General features: G+C 37.9%; 1 protein-coding gene across 1 annotated transcript in view; it reads right to left on the reverse strand.

Moving 5' to 3' along the window:
- Window positions 1-16,681, reverse strand: part of nfatc3a (nuclear factor of activated T cells 3a) — a 59,161-nt gene extending 42,480 nt beyond the window's left edge. The window contains exon 1 of the mRNA XM_063477884.1: window positions 16,093-16,681. Within this exon, the coding sequence (XP_063333954.1) occupies window positions 16,093-16,183 (91 nt within the window). The 5' untranslated portion in view covers window positions 16,184-16,681. The remainder of the gene's footprint in view (window positions 1-16,092) is intronic.
- Window positions 16,682-16,972: the final 291 nt, after the last annotated feature.

Raw genomic sequence — 16,972 nt, forward strand, 5'->3', positions numbered from 1 at the left:
TATAGCACCAAAACTAAAATGTCAAAATTAAAGGAACCAAGACACTGTGAGAATTTTTGAGGTCTGAATATCTGTTATAGGCTTCCTGGTCTGTTACATTTAAAAGGAATAAAAAGAGACGCAATGTGTCCACTGTCTGACAATACAGTTCTCCTAGTACTAGTAAGTGTATTTAGCTTGTTCCACTCTTGTTTTCAAATAACTATTCACTACACAAGGAATACACACAAACCCCTTTGTGGTTAGTCAAATTTAAAAAATGAGGTTTCTGTGGTTGTCTCCCGAGCTTGTGCTTGAGTCCAGTTTCAGGAAATTAGATGCCAGGGTGTTGCTGGGTAGCAGACAGTCATACAGGCATCATTCCAAGAGGGATAACCGATGAACAGCACTACTCAGGAAACAAGTTCACACAACGGTGCGTGCTGTCGGCTGTCATCACAACTAGTGCCGGCAGGCTATTTATACCAAAGGTCATCCGGCACAGCCAGCATATACACACACACAAACACACCCACACACAAACAAATAGCTGAGAGCCAATTGTGTGCATTGGCACTATTTCGTTGGAGTTTATTGATAAACTTCCATTGCTATGCTCTACTGCTGCCTTTGGAGTACCCCCCAAATCCTCTTAGTGTTTCACATATGTTGTATTTGCAGAGATACTGTCACATATAAAAACCTTCACTGGCTTCATTTGCAAAGTTTCTGCTTATGACACTTGTGTCTTCTAACAGTCAACCAAAAATTACTCAATGACAAGTCTTAGTCAAACAAGGTTTTGAATTGCTGGCTGGATGCAAGACAAAAAAGACCATACTGAAAACAATAAGACTCAGTCTTAATGTTTAAATTGCTGGTCCTTTTGGTTATTAGATCCAAATTTAGTTTAACAGGCAAGAAAGCCAAAGTCCTTCGTCATTTTGAGAAGATGACCACAAGAATTTGAAATATAACCTCCAAACACATATATTAGCATGCATCATCTACTAACCTCAAGCGTGGTTGAAAGACATGGCCCTTCCATCTAACTTTACATGAACAGTCGCAACACTTCTTGTGGCGACACATTCAAAATCCTTACTGCTTTTGCGGGTGCTGCTGGCTTGCTTCATTTGTACTTGTAAAAATACATATTTTAAGGGCTTCTTATTACCTGTCAATTACTTGCTTGAACTAACTTCTACAAGTCAACTATGAAACTTCTTTGCCATGGTCAAAGACAGAAAAGGCAAGTTCAAAACTAAGTACTTCTATAGTACTATATTTTACCACACAAAAAAAAGTTTTACAAAAAGTACATATTCAATGGAGATTAACAAATTAAAACAATGTAGGCATCATGTAACATCAGACTTTTTGTAAAGCCTTCATTCTATGATGAATATACGGTCTACTCTAGTGTAAAAGTAAAAACATTAAAAAAAATATTTACATCACTTAGAGAACTGCAAAACATTCAAATACGACATCAATGAGTAAGCTTAGCTAAAACCACACTGTAGCCTCTACAGGATAAGGTTGTGAAATCATTACAAAACACTTCCCCATATTCCCTGAATGTACCTACCCATCTAAAAATACAGCTTTCTTAGATTTGAAACAGGAATCAAGGCTATAACAAAACTTAAATCTTTGTTAAATTGTCAAACACAGATAGAACGACCTTAAATTGGGGCTTCTCATAAATATTTCCTCTTTAAGTGATGGACTGATAACAGCGGTATGACAGGTTTGTCAAATCAGATGTCAAGGCTAGTTTTGAAGAAGTTCATAAAAAGCAAAATAATTTTGGAAAGAGAGTATGTATCCAGGATTTTGCCTGCCATCTGTGTCCAACAGCAACAAAAGTGGCGGCAGCAGCAAGCCTTTTATTTATAGCTGCTCGGCTTCTCACTGGCCCTGCCTGCTTGTCACAAGACCCAGCAGTGTATCCTCTGACGACAACATCTGACTGACAGAGAGCAAGAGAAGGACAACAGAAAAGAAGAAGAAGAAGAAGAAGAAGGAGGAGGAAGCTGTTCTAATTTGAATAAGTGTATCCTCTGATTCACTGATAACCTCAACTGGGAAATGACAGACTACAGAAACTTACAAGCATATAACTTTGGTGACTGCAGTTTTTTCTTTTGTCTGGGCTGCAAAAATGTTCAACTATGCACAGTAATGATGATTAGTGTAAATACAAAAGTATCTTTGTTTCTTCCAATATCAGCTAACACTTGCATATTAAAATATTTATATTTATTCTGACGCTTTTACCTTAGCTTGGAAGACTTGCATGGTCTTTGTGTATGTGGTACTTTTGTGGAATTATGGGTGCATTATTAATGTATGTTACTACTTCTTATTGAACTGCTGCATATATTGTCCAGGACAATCTTGCAAGAGTGTTTTTTATTCTCAAATATCTGCACTGTACAATTGTAAAATTACAGAGAAATAGGAGAAGGTAGGAGTACATATATATATATATGTGCAATGTAGCACACAGTCATGTTTCGAGTAAAGTACTATTTGAGTTAACTGTCGTAATAAACAAAAAATTTAAAAAGAGGAGGACGGGAAAGAAGGTACCAAATGGAAAGAAGAGAATAGTAAGAAAATATACCTTCCTCTTGCTTCTCTGAGGAGGTGCTGTTGCTTAACACCATACAGGCCAGGAAAGGAAAATGTAACATTGCACTCAAATAATGTAGTAGTGTTCTCCTGCCATAAAAAAGAACATAAGCTATCGCCACAAATCAGGAAATTAGCTTTTGCAGTCGGTAAGGCTATGCTAAATGCTAAAGGGCTTGGTTATACTAGCAATTGCTAAATTGCTACATAACAGTCATGGAACTTGTAAACTGACTGCTAATATGAATCCTCTAGTTTTCTTGTCTGGGTTTTGCAAATAACACAAGCTAATGAACTAATTTTAAAAATAGGGTCAGCCATTTCCAGAGGCTGAATGGTAATCAGCTGCTGTCTTTGTGCTACTCACACAAATTATGAGAAACTGTGTGAACTTTGCCACAAAATGTGCCCACAAGTCTGACATTATACCAACTTAACCTTTTACTGTGCCCAACTTACTACTACTATACTATTACGTACAGAGTTTTTTGTTTGTTTGTTTTTTGTTAAACTTAGGTCCATGAAGGCTAAGCTGGTTTATTACTATAAAGACAATGGAAGTTATCTGATAAAGATAAGGTGACTTTTAAATAAAAATACTTCTAGATAAACCAAAGTAGGCAGAAATGTACTTTAATGCTCCTTCAACATAATTTAATTATGTAATAAAGAAATCATAATTATTAATAATGCAATTATGTTCATCCAAACATAATTACTTTGTTTGGATCTTGTTTGTATTCAAGACACTTAAAAAACACTGTGAGGGAGTCTTGGATTTTCCATTAGATGCCTGTGTTGGCCTGGTGAAAGTAATGAGAGCAACTTGTCTCTAGAAAAGTCCATGACTCAGTCTCCTCAGATGACAAATGAGAAATCCCTCTGCCAGGTAGTCCTACGGTATCAGTGGTGTAACAGTTCGTTAACTTCAGTTATAGAACTGTTACACCACAGTTGTTCAAAGTTTAAATTTATATCTTTTAATGGTGATTATCATATTAGTTCTTCTCTGTGTTCTATAGTAGTTTATTTATTATTATATTACAGGTAAAAATTAGGTAAGAAAGTTTATCAACTGTTACAGTTCTGTGTATTTTTATCCACCTCAATAGACTGTGAATAAATAGGTAGCAGATGAGGGTCAGATCGGGGGCGACAACGTTACCTGGCTCACAGCCCTTTCCTTGCTTTGAGTTAAGATTAGCCTGCTACCTAAAACCTTCCAGTGCAAGGAAACCGGTGGGCGGTGGGGAACCCCCTTGTCAGAGCCAAACCCCAGTCATTTAAGGAGAGTAGGACAGGGTGGGGCAGGAGAGGGCAGGAGAGGAGACCAGAGGAGAAGAGAGGAGCAGGACAGTAGTAGCATTGTTGTTTTATCAATGGCATTGGTTGCAAAGCCTCTGCCCTGTTCCTGAAAGCCCTGTGCGTCACAAACTCCTCAAGTGTCCATACATTAGACAGCCAATCTGGTTAAATAAAGATCTCTAAGAGGCTTTGCTGTACCTAAGCTAATAATAGCTCCACCTCACTGGGAGATCTTTCAGTGAAGCATGGAATGGTGGATGTTTTTGACACACCACCAAGGCCACTGTGTTTTTACAGTAACCACAGGGAGCAGCCTGATCCACTGGCAATAGTGGTATTCGCTCCTTGACAGGAAGCTCAACGGGCCTCTGGCTGACCGTCACACTGCATGGGGATTCTCACTTGGGGGATAATCCGCAGAGACTTTGTCCCTCCCGCCTCCTGCTTTCACTGCACACAAAGTGTGTCAGGGTCTTGTGACCAGCAGTGACACACAGGCCCACATTCTCAGAAAGTCTAGTTTACTACAGAGAGAGGGAAGGATTTGTCTCCCCCAAAGAAGATGACAAACTCATTGCTCATTGCTGCAAGTCTCTGCTGGTGCGCCCAAGATCTTTCTCTCGACCTCTCTTTGTGCTTATGTGCAAGTCTATGGGTATAAACGAGTGGGTGGTGTATGAATGTGTGTACGTTCCTGTGTGCCTGTGGTTGTGCCTCTGTGCCTTCCTGTGCTTTTTTGCACTTATTGTATGGGTATATGAGCGATCTTTGCATGTGTTTGTGCATGTGCACTAATACATATTGTTGTCTTAGGTTACCAACTAGACCCAAAAGCATGTGGTGCTGGAGCAGGAGGGTAATCTAAGCCAGGGTTCCCTTTGTGGTGGGCAAGCAGGTTGATTAGAACAGGCTCTGCTTACATCCCCTGTACAGAGGTCTTTGTGTTTTGCCCAGTCTCCTCTTTCAGTTCTCCTCAAGAGCTGGTGATCAATGGACCAGAGCAAGTGTGCCAACATGCCATGAATTACACCATATACATCAGTGAAATGATCAATTAACATATTTAAAAAGAGTTAAAAAAATTTTTAACTCTATGTATTAGTAAAACGTAAAAAATCTAAATGTACAAAGCTGAAATATTGTTTTAACTGTTTCCTTTTTTTCCTTTCAACAATTTGGACATCTATCAACTATCTATAATATATAATACAGATTATATATCTGACATCAGTCCTTTTTCTACATTTAATCAACATCTAATACTTCAATGTGTGGAATTTATTAGGCCTAATTTGCTGTGATACCAAAAACTGAGTCAGCAACTAACTGCGACTTAATGACTGTAACCAGTCGTGAAAAATCGAAACACCTTGTTCAGTTTAGGTGAACAATTTACAATGATTTGGCAACAACTATTTTATAAATATTTAAGAAAAATGTAGATTAAAAGCATTATTTATATTTTTAACTTCGGGATTCAAACTCATTTTTACTATAATTACCAGAAGAGTTCATAAAAAGTGAATTTAAGGATTTCCTATTGGGTCTTCGAAGAAATCTGCAGTTGGCTGGTTGCCAGCATTATTAAAAACACATCGTCTGTGACGCACTTGCATAATCATATTATGAGGGCTGGTCTATGCCTATGGCTCCAAATTTTTTTGACTGTGTTTGGGCCAAATCTACTAGACATCTCTCTTTGCGTAAGTTGCTGGGTATGTGTACACATAATATTTAGTGAGAAGGAGCAAAAGAGAAATGAAGATATTATGAACAATGAGGCAGGCTGGATCTATCTGGAGTCATGAAGTAAAAAATATATATATAAAGCATAATATTCAGAAAGGAGTCTCACTTCAGTGTTGCATCAGCAGAGCCGTGCTACTGTCTTATCCTGTAATGTTATGTTAAGATTACATCAAAAAGCCTTCCTTTGCTGTCACAGAAGACTCACCAGCCAACAGAGGCTTAACAATGGAAGGCTAAGCCAATGTTAACATATGCCGGCAGCTAAATTAAGCTCCTAATTAACAACCTCATGCTGAGATAACATTATGGGATAAACACAGAGTGCCAAGTAACCACCTGAACTAAATACTCACCACAGTACCAAGATCCACCTCAAACACATCGCTAGCTGTGTTTGAGGGGCATTTATTTAATACTACAAAAAGCTCTCATTAATGGTTAATACTTAGTGCACCTATTAGATTAATTTATAGTGAAATGCTTAATGTAAATTTCATATATAAAACTGATTTACAAACTATAATTAAAAACTGAAGAACTTAAATAATGCAGTGCTAAAGAAAATTAAACAAGCTAAACATGACAAAAAAGTCTTCATCCAACAACAAAACTAATTAGCCTGTTGCATGTGCAAATCATAATTCTGATATCCAACTATTATAAAAAACAAAAAAACAAAAACAAAATCAACATAAAACAGTCACAGTACCACATTTTTGTCTTTTTTTTAAAAAAAAACAGCACACTCCCTTCAATATGCAGTTGGGAGTTTTGCTTTCACAAAGCATGGATTTGTTCACCAAATAACAGGGAACACAAGCGGGGGTTAAACCATGGTGAGACAGGTTCGCTTTACCTTACTGATGTGTTGTTGCAAGACTAACCCTGCTCAGTGTGACAGGAACCACAGGATCACACATTTGATGAAAGTGCTTGGCTGAGGAACCAACAGTGCATCTCAACAGAGTGTGTGGGAGTAAGAGTTAGGCGCCAAGTCAGAAACGCGCCTAAACATGACCACCTTGACCTGACCATAGCATCATAGAACTTCAGCTAGTCTTGGATTGCTGACTTCAGTTAGTGCGGTGAGCTATGCTAGATTAATTGCCATTCATCTCCTGTCTTGCATCCTGTACTTGCAGACAGCCTCATGTGTCTCAATTAAATTTGTAAATAAAAAACTAAGTTTTCAGGTGAAGATCTGCAAAATAAACTTTTAAAAATGTAAGTTTAAAGTGTAATATTTGCATGTTTCTGTAGTCTATAAGTAAAATTCAAGTAATTTCAAATAATGTTCTCAATATTGCCCAAAACACATAGTAGTTTTGCCCTAAGTGGCCAGTTCTGCACGTAATCACATGTTTTTGAGTAAAGAGGTTCATCCTTTATGTCAAAATGCATGTTCAAAGTTCCCCTTTAACTTCACTGCTCTAAACAACCAGTTTTTTATGTCTATATACATGTAATCACAAAAGCTTGCTGATGATACAGGCACGTATTGGTTTTCAGTGGAGCAGGAAAGCTAGCTGCATGATGGCCTGCAATAACCCAGAGGAGATAACATCAGAGGCTACTGCTAGCAGGGGTGACATTTAAACAATCTGTCAGAGCTGACTGTGCATGTGCCTGAAAAAGTCAACTAGGGAGAGGGAGCATGAGAGAAAAAGAGCATGGAAGAGGGAGAGAAAAGAACAGAGCAAGCAAGTGAAAGAGAGACACGGAAAAAAGGAGAAAGCACAGGAGGCATAGTGTGTAAGGAGAAATACTGAGCAGATAGAGATAGAAGAGTTGGCATTAGTACACTACACTTGTACAAGGAACTAAATTCTTCAAAGCCATCTATTTATTTTGTACATGGTTTGTTTCTGGATTATCCAAACACATTCTTAATCTCAAAAGTGTCTACCTAAACCTGTAGACCTTGACCCACCTTAACACATAAGTAAATTACACTACTGCAATAAAAGAACCATTTCTCATTCTCTTAACTTCCTCACACAGATAGAAGAAATGACATGATAAGAGTGGCGTACCCTCAAAAAAAAAAGGGTCCACTAGCTCTGTTTTGGGTAGAGCCTTCTAACATCCATGTTACTCTTTATCATCAGCTTGAAATCAGGCCAAAAAAACAGGAGAAAAACTAGCAGGAAACAATCAAGGAGCAAACAGGAAGACAGCAATTTCCCCCTTCAAAAAATACAAATGGAAGTGGTTATATATCCAGATAGAACTCAAAACCTAGAAACCCTTCCTTCACATCTTTTTCAAAGCTCTACAAAGTTAAACCTTTTTTAAATACCAACCCAAAATTGTGTTTATAGTCATATGCAACCTAAAAAAAGACATCTTTCATGTCAAATGAAAATCACCAGATATAATATTTACACCACATTGTGTGTCAGTGTGTACCACCACCTTTTAACAGTACTATAATAATTCTTCATATGACAGTGTATACAAAATTTATTTTAACATAGCCAGAGCCAAATTGTGCTAAGTAAAGATTTTACTATTGATTTTTGGCCTAAGGCACCAGAAGTTTACATAACAACCCGACAAGTGATTATACTACCACAATCTCGATTCACAATTGTTAAATTTTGTTTAGCCCATCTGTCAAAGTGCACATGGTCTGCATTCCATACATCTACATCTAGTAGAGTAAGTATACTCAGCCCATTGGCTGCTTATTGAAAACTTACTCCAGAAGTCTTCTTTTTTTGGTTAGCTTCAAGTCATTTTCTCATTTATGGGAAGTGTTCTACGACTGATAAGTTAATAGTTTGATCATCTGGTCTAGACCTGATCATTAAAAACAGAACAGAAGGACTTAGGAGAAACTGAATTAGTAGAGCTTCCATTACCAGACACTGACAGAAATATGGCTTTGAGGGACAGCCTAAAATAAAGTGGGATTTAAACCACCCAAATCCTGATCCAGCAAGCCACACCTCATGACAAAAGGGGACAGGAGAAAGACAGAAAATAAATTAAACTAGATGCAGGAGTACGACAGCTTTCTCTCTGGGGTAATGCAGTCTCTGACATGTTGATACAGAGCAGCCAGCGGTAGCTTCAGTTACACTAAATTTAAACAAGACAGATGCCATACATAGTTGCTCATGCCTCGCCCCAGGAAACAAACGTCTCATTCATCACACAAGGTGCTAGGAACCTCTTAAATCAGTAGGGTTGGGGGGGGGGGGGGGGGGGGGGGGGTCACCCACGTGGTGATCTTACTCTACATGTTGACTTCACATATGACTGATGTTTGACCTCCATTTTCATAGAGATATTACTGCCTCGAGATTAAAAACTGTCACTAACTGAACAAAATACTTGACTTCCTCAGGACTAATAACAACTTTGTTTGACCAAAAAGCTTAAAATTGAAATTAAATATTCAAATATTAAATTATGTCCTAAATAAAAAGTCTCAGCCCCAATAGAAATTAACATAGTAAAGGTGAAAAAATGCAAACAAAAATTAACTGGCAAAATTAGCTGATGAACATATTTTAAGCTCGGATGAAATGTTTTTCTCCAAGCTAACCAAAAAATGCAATGCCTCCTTCAGTTATCCAGAGAAAGTTAAATATTATTTCTAACAAATATCATGACACTTTTTATTGTGATGACACCTGTTTGAGTGACTTTTAGTCTAGACAAATACACACACTCAAAACACACCTGGGCACAGTCTGGGAGTGCCGGCACACACTCACCTGACATTGTGGCACACAGCATTCTTCCACTTCTCTCCTCCTTAAGATCGCAAAGTGTTTGAGCAGTAAAAAGTTGAAGGCTGGAGGGACAAGAGGGGTTCTCTTGCTCTAAGTATGGACGAGTCACTAGAACCTGCCGCCTGCCCTCTGCCACTCTCTTTGGGAGCTCAAAATAGTCCACCATGAGAGCGATGTAATTTCAGTCTTTCAGTCTTTCCCACGACAAGGACTGAAAGGATCGTGCTCTTGGTTCACAGAAGCTCAGCAATGACAACAACACAGATAAGGGCAAAAAAGCTGTCTTCACTAGCTGCTCCCAATCTGATCATTTGATTATGATAAAGATATGACTTGGCATATCGTCACATTTAAGCATGACACGCACAATCCTACAGGTACGAAAGATGTCACAGCCCATTAACAGAACAAACCTGACTAATCAAAGTGGCTGTGGTGACGGCTGGCATCTGGAGATTTCATTAGCCTAGTTCAGTCTCTCTGATGTCACTGGTGGTCTCTTTCATATCCTGAGAAAGCAGCGAGAGGCTTTAGTTGTCCTGGTGGCAGGTCTACTATTCTGTGTGCTGGTATGTCAGCTACCAGAAAACCACAAAAAAAAAAAACTTCTTTTAATGTGTAAGATAAGAAAAAACACAGAAAAACAGCCAGCACATGTGGAATAAAAAGAAAACAAAAAAAAAGAAACAAAGAAAAGGTTTACGCAAAGTAAACAGGTCACAAAACTGCTGTTCGTGATCAGCAGCAGCTAGAGAGTGTGTGCCCCTCTCTCCTTTCATTTCATCCAGCCATCTGAAGCCCACATGGCATGTCTGGGCAGACAGCCAGACACCTCCACACTGGATCTACTACTCTGCCACCCATAAAGGGCACTTCTTCCCTCTGCATCATATCACCTCTAACACCCAATGAGGCCACCACATAATCATGACCTACATAACCCAATACTCACCAATATTTTTCTCAATCACCTCACACGACACACTTGGCCACAAAGTGGTACTTTTTTAAAAAAAAAATTGAGTGAATACTTTACCATACTATAAGATGGGTGGTTTTATTCTTATACATAAAAAAATCAACAATATTATCTAACCACTGACATGCTTACCTTATTAGATACTATCAATAAAGTATGTTTTAAGTCCTTCTGTGAAACCATCAAATGCAAATCTCTTATATGGCCACTTTCAATTATTTCACAATGGCATTTAGTTTTAGGATACAAAGGAAAAAGTTCATCTTATTTACCAAGAGACTTATGTCAATCAAAAGTGGTGCAATTCCGATACATCTATTACTGCCAAAAAACAGATGGCTGTTAAAATTTTGCCAAAAATTTATACTGAATCACACTGGGCACTGTGTGATTTTCTTTTTGTGTTAGGCACTTTCCTGGTAGCTAACTTAACAATCTTTCAACTACATTCAGATTCTTTCAAAGACTCAAGACTCACTTAAAACAGAAAAAAATGAGACATGGTTAAAAATCCTCAGTACAAATTGTAATCGAGCCATTTGTGACCAACAAATGCTTTTGTCAAAGAGTGAAAATCTATCTATCTATCTATACATCAGTTTCCTTCCGCTAATCAAGAGGCACAGTACACCCTGGACAGCACACCAATCTGTCGCATGGCACAGTGAAAAATAATGTTGGTATTGACTTAGAACTGGAAAAAGCTTGGGAACTACGTTGGTTAGAAAATTAACTAATTAACTAAACTATGGCGATTTAATTAAAGTCTTGAAAATCACAAGATGTGAGATAATAATTGTGTGATGTACTCATTTTCTCGGGCAGCTGGGGGCTCCATAAAAGGATCTTACAAACCAGTAGTTGATGTCTTGACGGTTACATCCATCTTTGAACTACAGTTGCGGGTAGGAGTTTGCATACACTTATCATGAGGTTAACGCCATGATAGTTTAACCGAATCATTGTACAGCAATGATTCTGAGTCCAAAAAACAAGATGCACAAGTTTGCACATGGTGCACAAAGTTTGAATTTATTTTGGACTTTCTCTAACCCACTCAAGCTTAAATATAGATATACAAATATAAAATCACTTAAATGTTTTCATAAGTGGTGCCAAAGGTTCTGTGATGTCTTTTAAGTTATTTTAGTGATCATGATCGAGTAGTTTCAACTGATATATATATATTTTTTTTTTTGCCAGCATAAAAAGGATTTGTTTAACAAAACTCACTCTGTTAACAAGTACAAAGAACAGAGTCTAAGAACTAAGGAGACTGGTAGATTTACACAAGATGAGAAGTTCTCTTGGAGGCATTTCCAAGCAACTGCAGATTCCAAGATCAGTTCAAACAACAGTATGCAAGTTCAAGTTATTCGGATGTGTGACCACTTTGGCAAGGTTTGGAAGAAGACCCAAACTGTCACCCTCAGATGAGAGGAAACTGTTAGGAACCACCAAGGCTTGAGCCTGTCATGAGCTGGAAACTGCAGGAACAGCAGCAGTCCTCATGGATTGAGAGGGTACCAAACAAGAAAAAAAGTCCCTACTCCAAAATTGATGCCCTCAAGGTCAACTGAAATTTGCTGCCCATAAGCAGCATGCTTTCTGGAGAAAGTTTTATGGTCAGATGAGACAAAGTTTGATGTATTTGGCCACAATGCCAAGACATATGTTTGGTGGAGTAAATGAGAAACCTCTCTCTCTCTGTCTCTCTCTCATATATATACACATACACAAGATCTTATATCTTATACATATATAAGATAAAATGTTTGCCTAATTTTAAAATAATATAATATAATTTTAAAATATAATAAATATTTTTGCATTACTAAATTATTATTTTTTATTAATTAACACTTAATTTTTTAGCACATACTTAGATACTGATATTTAGCCCATATGAACCATTTTATTAATTCTGCAAAATTAAATGAATAGTTTATTAGTTAAATACAGTACCAAAGAAATTGTTTTAAAATAGTTTTGTAGTTTATTGTCTTTATTGTAAAGCACAGTGAAAATAAGAAATCGAGGGGGAGCGAGAAGTAAATATCCAGCCCTCCAACATCAAACTGATGACTCAGCAGCTAAAGGCATTTTTTGCCCATGTGCACCCAACCCTTGCCATACGTTTGTCCCTAGACAATGCCTTTCATAATCTTTTTTGTAATGAAAGCATTTGTGTATTTGTTTTCTTCACAAATAAAATACTTGTTTAGCCTCTATTATAAAGCAAGACTCTCAATCTCTAGTTAAGCTGCTTCACGAAGGGAATTGTTCTTTTATTCAGCCGCATGTAATCGGGGAAAACCCTTACAGTAAGTGTGCCCAATGCCTTTGAATAGAACAGTGGAATATTTCACCTCAAAGAAATGACAGTTTCCTGAGCAACAAGAAAACAGTGAGAGCAGGAGACAGACACTCAAACAAGCAGACAAAAAGAAGCAGAATAAAAAAAAAAAAGATAGATGGAGACGTGTGGTAAACATTACCACACGATTACATCGAATTTTAATCATATTCACATACATACAAGCAAGCAAACCAGTTAGGCTGAAAGTTACGTACACATTTACAGGTCAGCTTCATGTATGAATAAGATAAAAACTGCAATGCTCAGATTTGTCAGAAACCTGAGCATCTTTGGTTCACAGCCTATTATGCAGCTGCTAAAACATATATAGAAAATATGATGCTATTGCTTTATTTTTATTTTGGAAGACCTTTACCACTCCTATTTAAAACGCTTAGATAAAAGATCTGAAGAATTAACTGTACAATCACAAGTGACGAGTAACAATACAATATTTGCACTAATGGTTCCTTGAGTTTTTATAAAAACAAGCCCTAACTTGAGCTTTGGCTTGCAAGTGTGCAACTCCCTGTTACTGTGGCTGAGTGATACAGTTATACACTCGAGTTATTAATTTGGACAAGCACCCCTCCTTACAACCCCCGCCCCCCCCCAACCCCATTTTTGGCCAAGTCATACAGTCCAGACCAGATTAAAACCACTTGCACAGTGGTGCTTTTATTCCTACGCTTATTCCAAATGCAGTTTTTCCCCTCACACCATCTCCAAATTGAACTCCCCCCATTTTTTTCCCCCAAATCAAAGGAAAACTGTATTTAAGACTGCACGAGCCAAACCCTCATGAACTCGTTACTTTGCCCAAGTTTCAGGCTGAACTCAAATGTGCAAACACAACAGAACAACCAGAAAAACATAAATTAGCAGGTTTATAGCCATCTCATAAACTTATTACATCACTTGCCCTACCCTTAAACCTCCATTTTATACGTAAATGTCCTTTTATTAACCGTATAAGTAATCCAAACTCAAAACGACATCAGCATGTGTCACTACACAAGTGCCACAGCACTTTTTAGCAATATCAGATAACTGCAAATGCCACATTTGTTGGTATGTGTTTTGCTTTTTAGTTTATTTAATATTTTATTCTTCTCAAGCTTTTGTAATTATTTAACAATCCACAAATCGGGAGTTCCTTCTGGTCAGCATTGGTAAAAACATTATTCTCTCTTGGCTAGTGGCGTGACACCCTCTTGCCATTTTCCCGCAGCTAGTGGGTCCTTGAAATCTTTTCTGGTACTTTGCTGCCTCAACCAAAAACAACCAAATATACAAATGGAAAAATCTGCTCTTCTGAATTCCATTAGATTACAGAAAACAACTACAGAGGGGCACAAAATGAAAACATGCAATAATCAGGCAATTTATTGTCTCAGTACATTTAGTATAATTCCCATTTTACTTGTGACGTGTACATCTTAATATTTAGCAAATTTTGTAAGATAGTCATCAACTACTATGCACTACTTCAAAGCAAAACTATTCTCTGCTCATAGAAATCAAAGGTAGCTTGTCAGGTTTATTTCCTCTTTTTTAAGGCAATAATAATACAATAATACAAGCTGTACTACTAGATAATAAGCTTTTCAGCTGACCCATGAGTAATGTATACCCAAAAGTTTAAATTAATCAAAAATGTCTGTCCCACCAAAAAGAAATTCATTCCATGTACAATTATTTTCATTATTTTCTACTGCTAATCAATACAATTATGATCATATGTAATTTATTACTAATGAATAAGGCCATTACATGAGCTATTTAGTTCACCGCTTCTCTATGGGATATTTATGTCCAAGAAAGTTGGATGAAAGAAAAAAAAAGGTGTCCTCCAAGATTTGTGCTTTTTGTTAGGCATTACCTTTGAAAGCAGTGGTAAGAGAAAGAGAGTGAGGACAATGTCACGCCACAAAGGTTTTTGTTTAGATTCAAATCCAAAGAATGCACTGGACACACCTGAGATCACAAGACTATCGTTTTTAACTTTCTTTTTTACCTTACCCTGGATGTAAAAATCACATGAGGAAAAAGGAGCATTTTAAGAAAATGTCCTTAAATACTATCAGCATGAAGCATCAATTTAAAAACAAAATGATCTAACATTTGTGACAACAACAGCTGTGATGTATAACCCACAAACAGCAAACTAATTGATACGCCATGAGTGTGAAAATTTCCCCGAAGCTTCGTCTTGCAACCTGTTAAACATGTGACAAAGTTGTAGACTTTCACATATTTAAATTTGCATGTATTAGCTAGGGGCTTATTTCAAAATATTTTTACTCCCAGAGGCTCAGTATGGAATCACATTTGTACCAAACAGGAAAACATAAGTAGTCTCCATGCCATGAGGTGATAAACGGTCCAAACAAAGTTCTTCCTGGAATTTGTCAAGTTACAAAGCTGAGGGCCACCTCACCTCTGTGTATGCCCTGTCTGCAAAAAATTATCTGCAAAGGTAGTGTTTGTATTGACTAAAGTTTGTCCCAAACTGAAAATAAATTTTAAAATATAAAAGTTCTTATTTTCACAACTTCTTTATAATTTCTTTGTAAATTACAAATCTGTATAAGTTTCAAATTATTACTTTAGGTCTTTGAAGCACACCAAGTGGACAACATAACGTCTTTGCACTTTGTATTTGAAAATTTTAATTACTGATAATGCATGTGACTAAATTAAATCAACAATAATAATAAAAAGTATTTCATAATAATTGTTTGCATCAAAGCAAGATGCAGTCAGTTATTTTTCTGGATAAGCTTGCACTCCCTTCTCATTTATCTGTAAACAATGAGTTAATAAAAGTTTTGACAACATTACCATGTGCTACTTTTGCAGATATGTACCTAGTGACATTCAAGGTGTATGACTCTCTCAGTTATACTTCACTTAAAACATAGGAACTAAGCCATAAGGCTCCCCCAGCCACCCCAGATTTCAGAGGCGGTTAACAGTTCACAGACTGTCTGTTGCAAAAAGAACATGTAGGAGACATTTCCAAGTTCAAACTTTCGCTGTTAAATCAACCAAGGGCAATAAGAGCACTCCTGCTAACCTGCTATGTTAGCATGACAAGCTAATGACAGCTGGTGGTGTGTGCACGAGTTTGGTATAGAAAAGGCATGTAATATTTGAAAAGCTCCATTTGAGAGAGAAAAGACATTACAGCTTATATGGTATGAGGCTGCAGCTGAAAGACGGCGGGCTAACTGAAAGTAGCAGTAGATACTGACTCAACTTATGTTACACGACAAGTGCCTTAAGTTTACTACTAGTATAAAACATGCCACTGGGAACAGTGGAAACCCACTGACCTGCGGGGCCTAACGGTTGCTGCTGCCCTTCCTCTCCGAATATCAGTCTGAAGTCCAGCTCCTCATTCCCGGGGCAGTTTGCAGTAGTCATCGGGTTTGACAGCTCGGGTTTTACCCCGCCACTCGACCGTCGACCGCTGGAGCAATTTACGCTATATCCTAAAGTGTCACAACATTTACCGACTGCCACGGCGGACGCCAAACTTCAACTTTTTGTTCATTGAATTCGCGAGCTTTCTGTACCCGTATTTCTTTCCCCCACCCCCCGCCTCCTCCTTCGTCTGACAAATCCAAAAAAAAAAAAAATGCAGGTCGCTGGTCTCCTCTTCCTCCCCGGCAGTTAACGAGTGCAATTCTGGCTTCAACTTCAGAGAAAGTCGGCTGCCCCCCTCCGTCTCTACTCGTCTCACTACTCCTCTCTGTCTCCCGACCTTTCGTCAGCGGCAAAGAAGCGTTTCCCCGCGGTTAATGTTCGCCGTGGAACCGATGAACTGTCACAATAAAGTCGCCGTTCATCTACCGTTCTCTCTGTTTCCCTCTCTCTCCTCCTATCTGTTCTTGTATCTCTCCACGGAGGTCCTATCCCAACTTTTACTAACCCCGCGTGACAAGGCAGTTCCAGCGGTGACGTCAGCAGACACAACACAACACAGGGCACGCGCACGCAGGCACACACATACACACTTCTCCTTGGCTGCTATGGGCTTAATAAATAGTTATGAAATTACTAACCTGCTTGAAATACCGAAAATATATTGCTATTTTTAATTTATATTTCTATTTTGTTTACACGTTTATTCATAATTTAACAGTTCTCTTTGCTCTTTGGTTTTGGTGAGATCTACTTATACATGTGCTGCCTTTTAAAAGGTGCTATGTA

Source organism: Pelmatolapia mariae, linkage group LG1 (genome assembly GCF_036321145.2).
Source record: "Pelmatolapia mariae isolate MD_Pm_ZW linkage group LG1, Pm_UMD_F_2, whole genome shotgun sequence".
Lineage (NCBI taxonomy): Eukaryota > Metazoa > Chordata > Actinopteri > Cichliformes > Cichlidae > Pelmatolapia > Pelmatolapia mariae.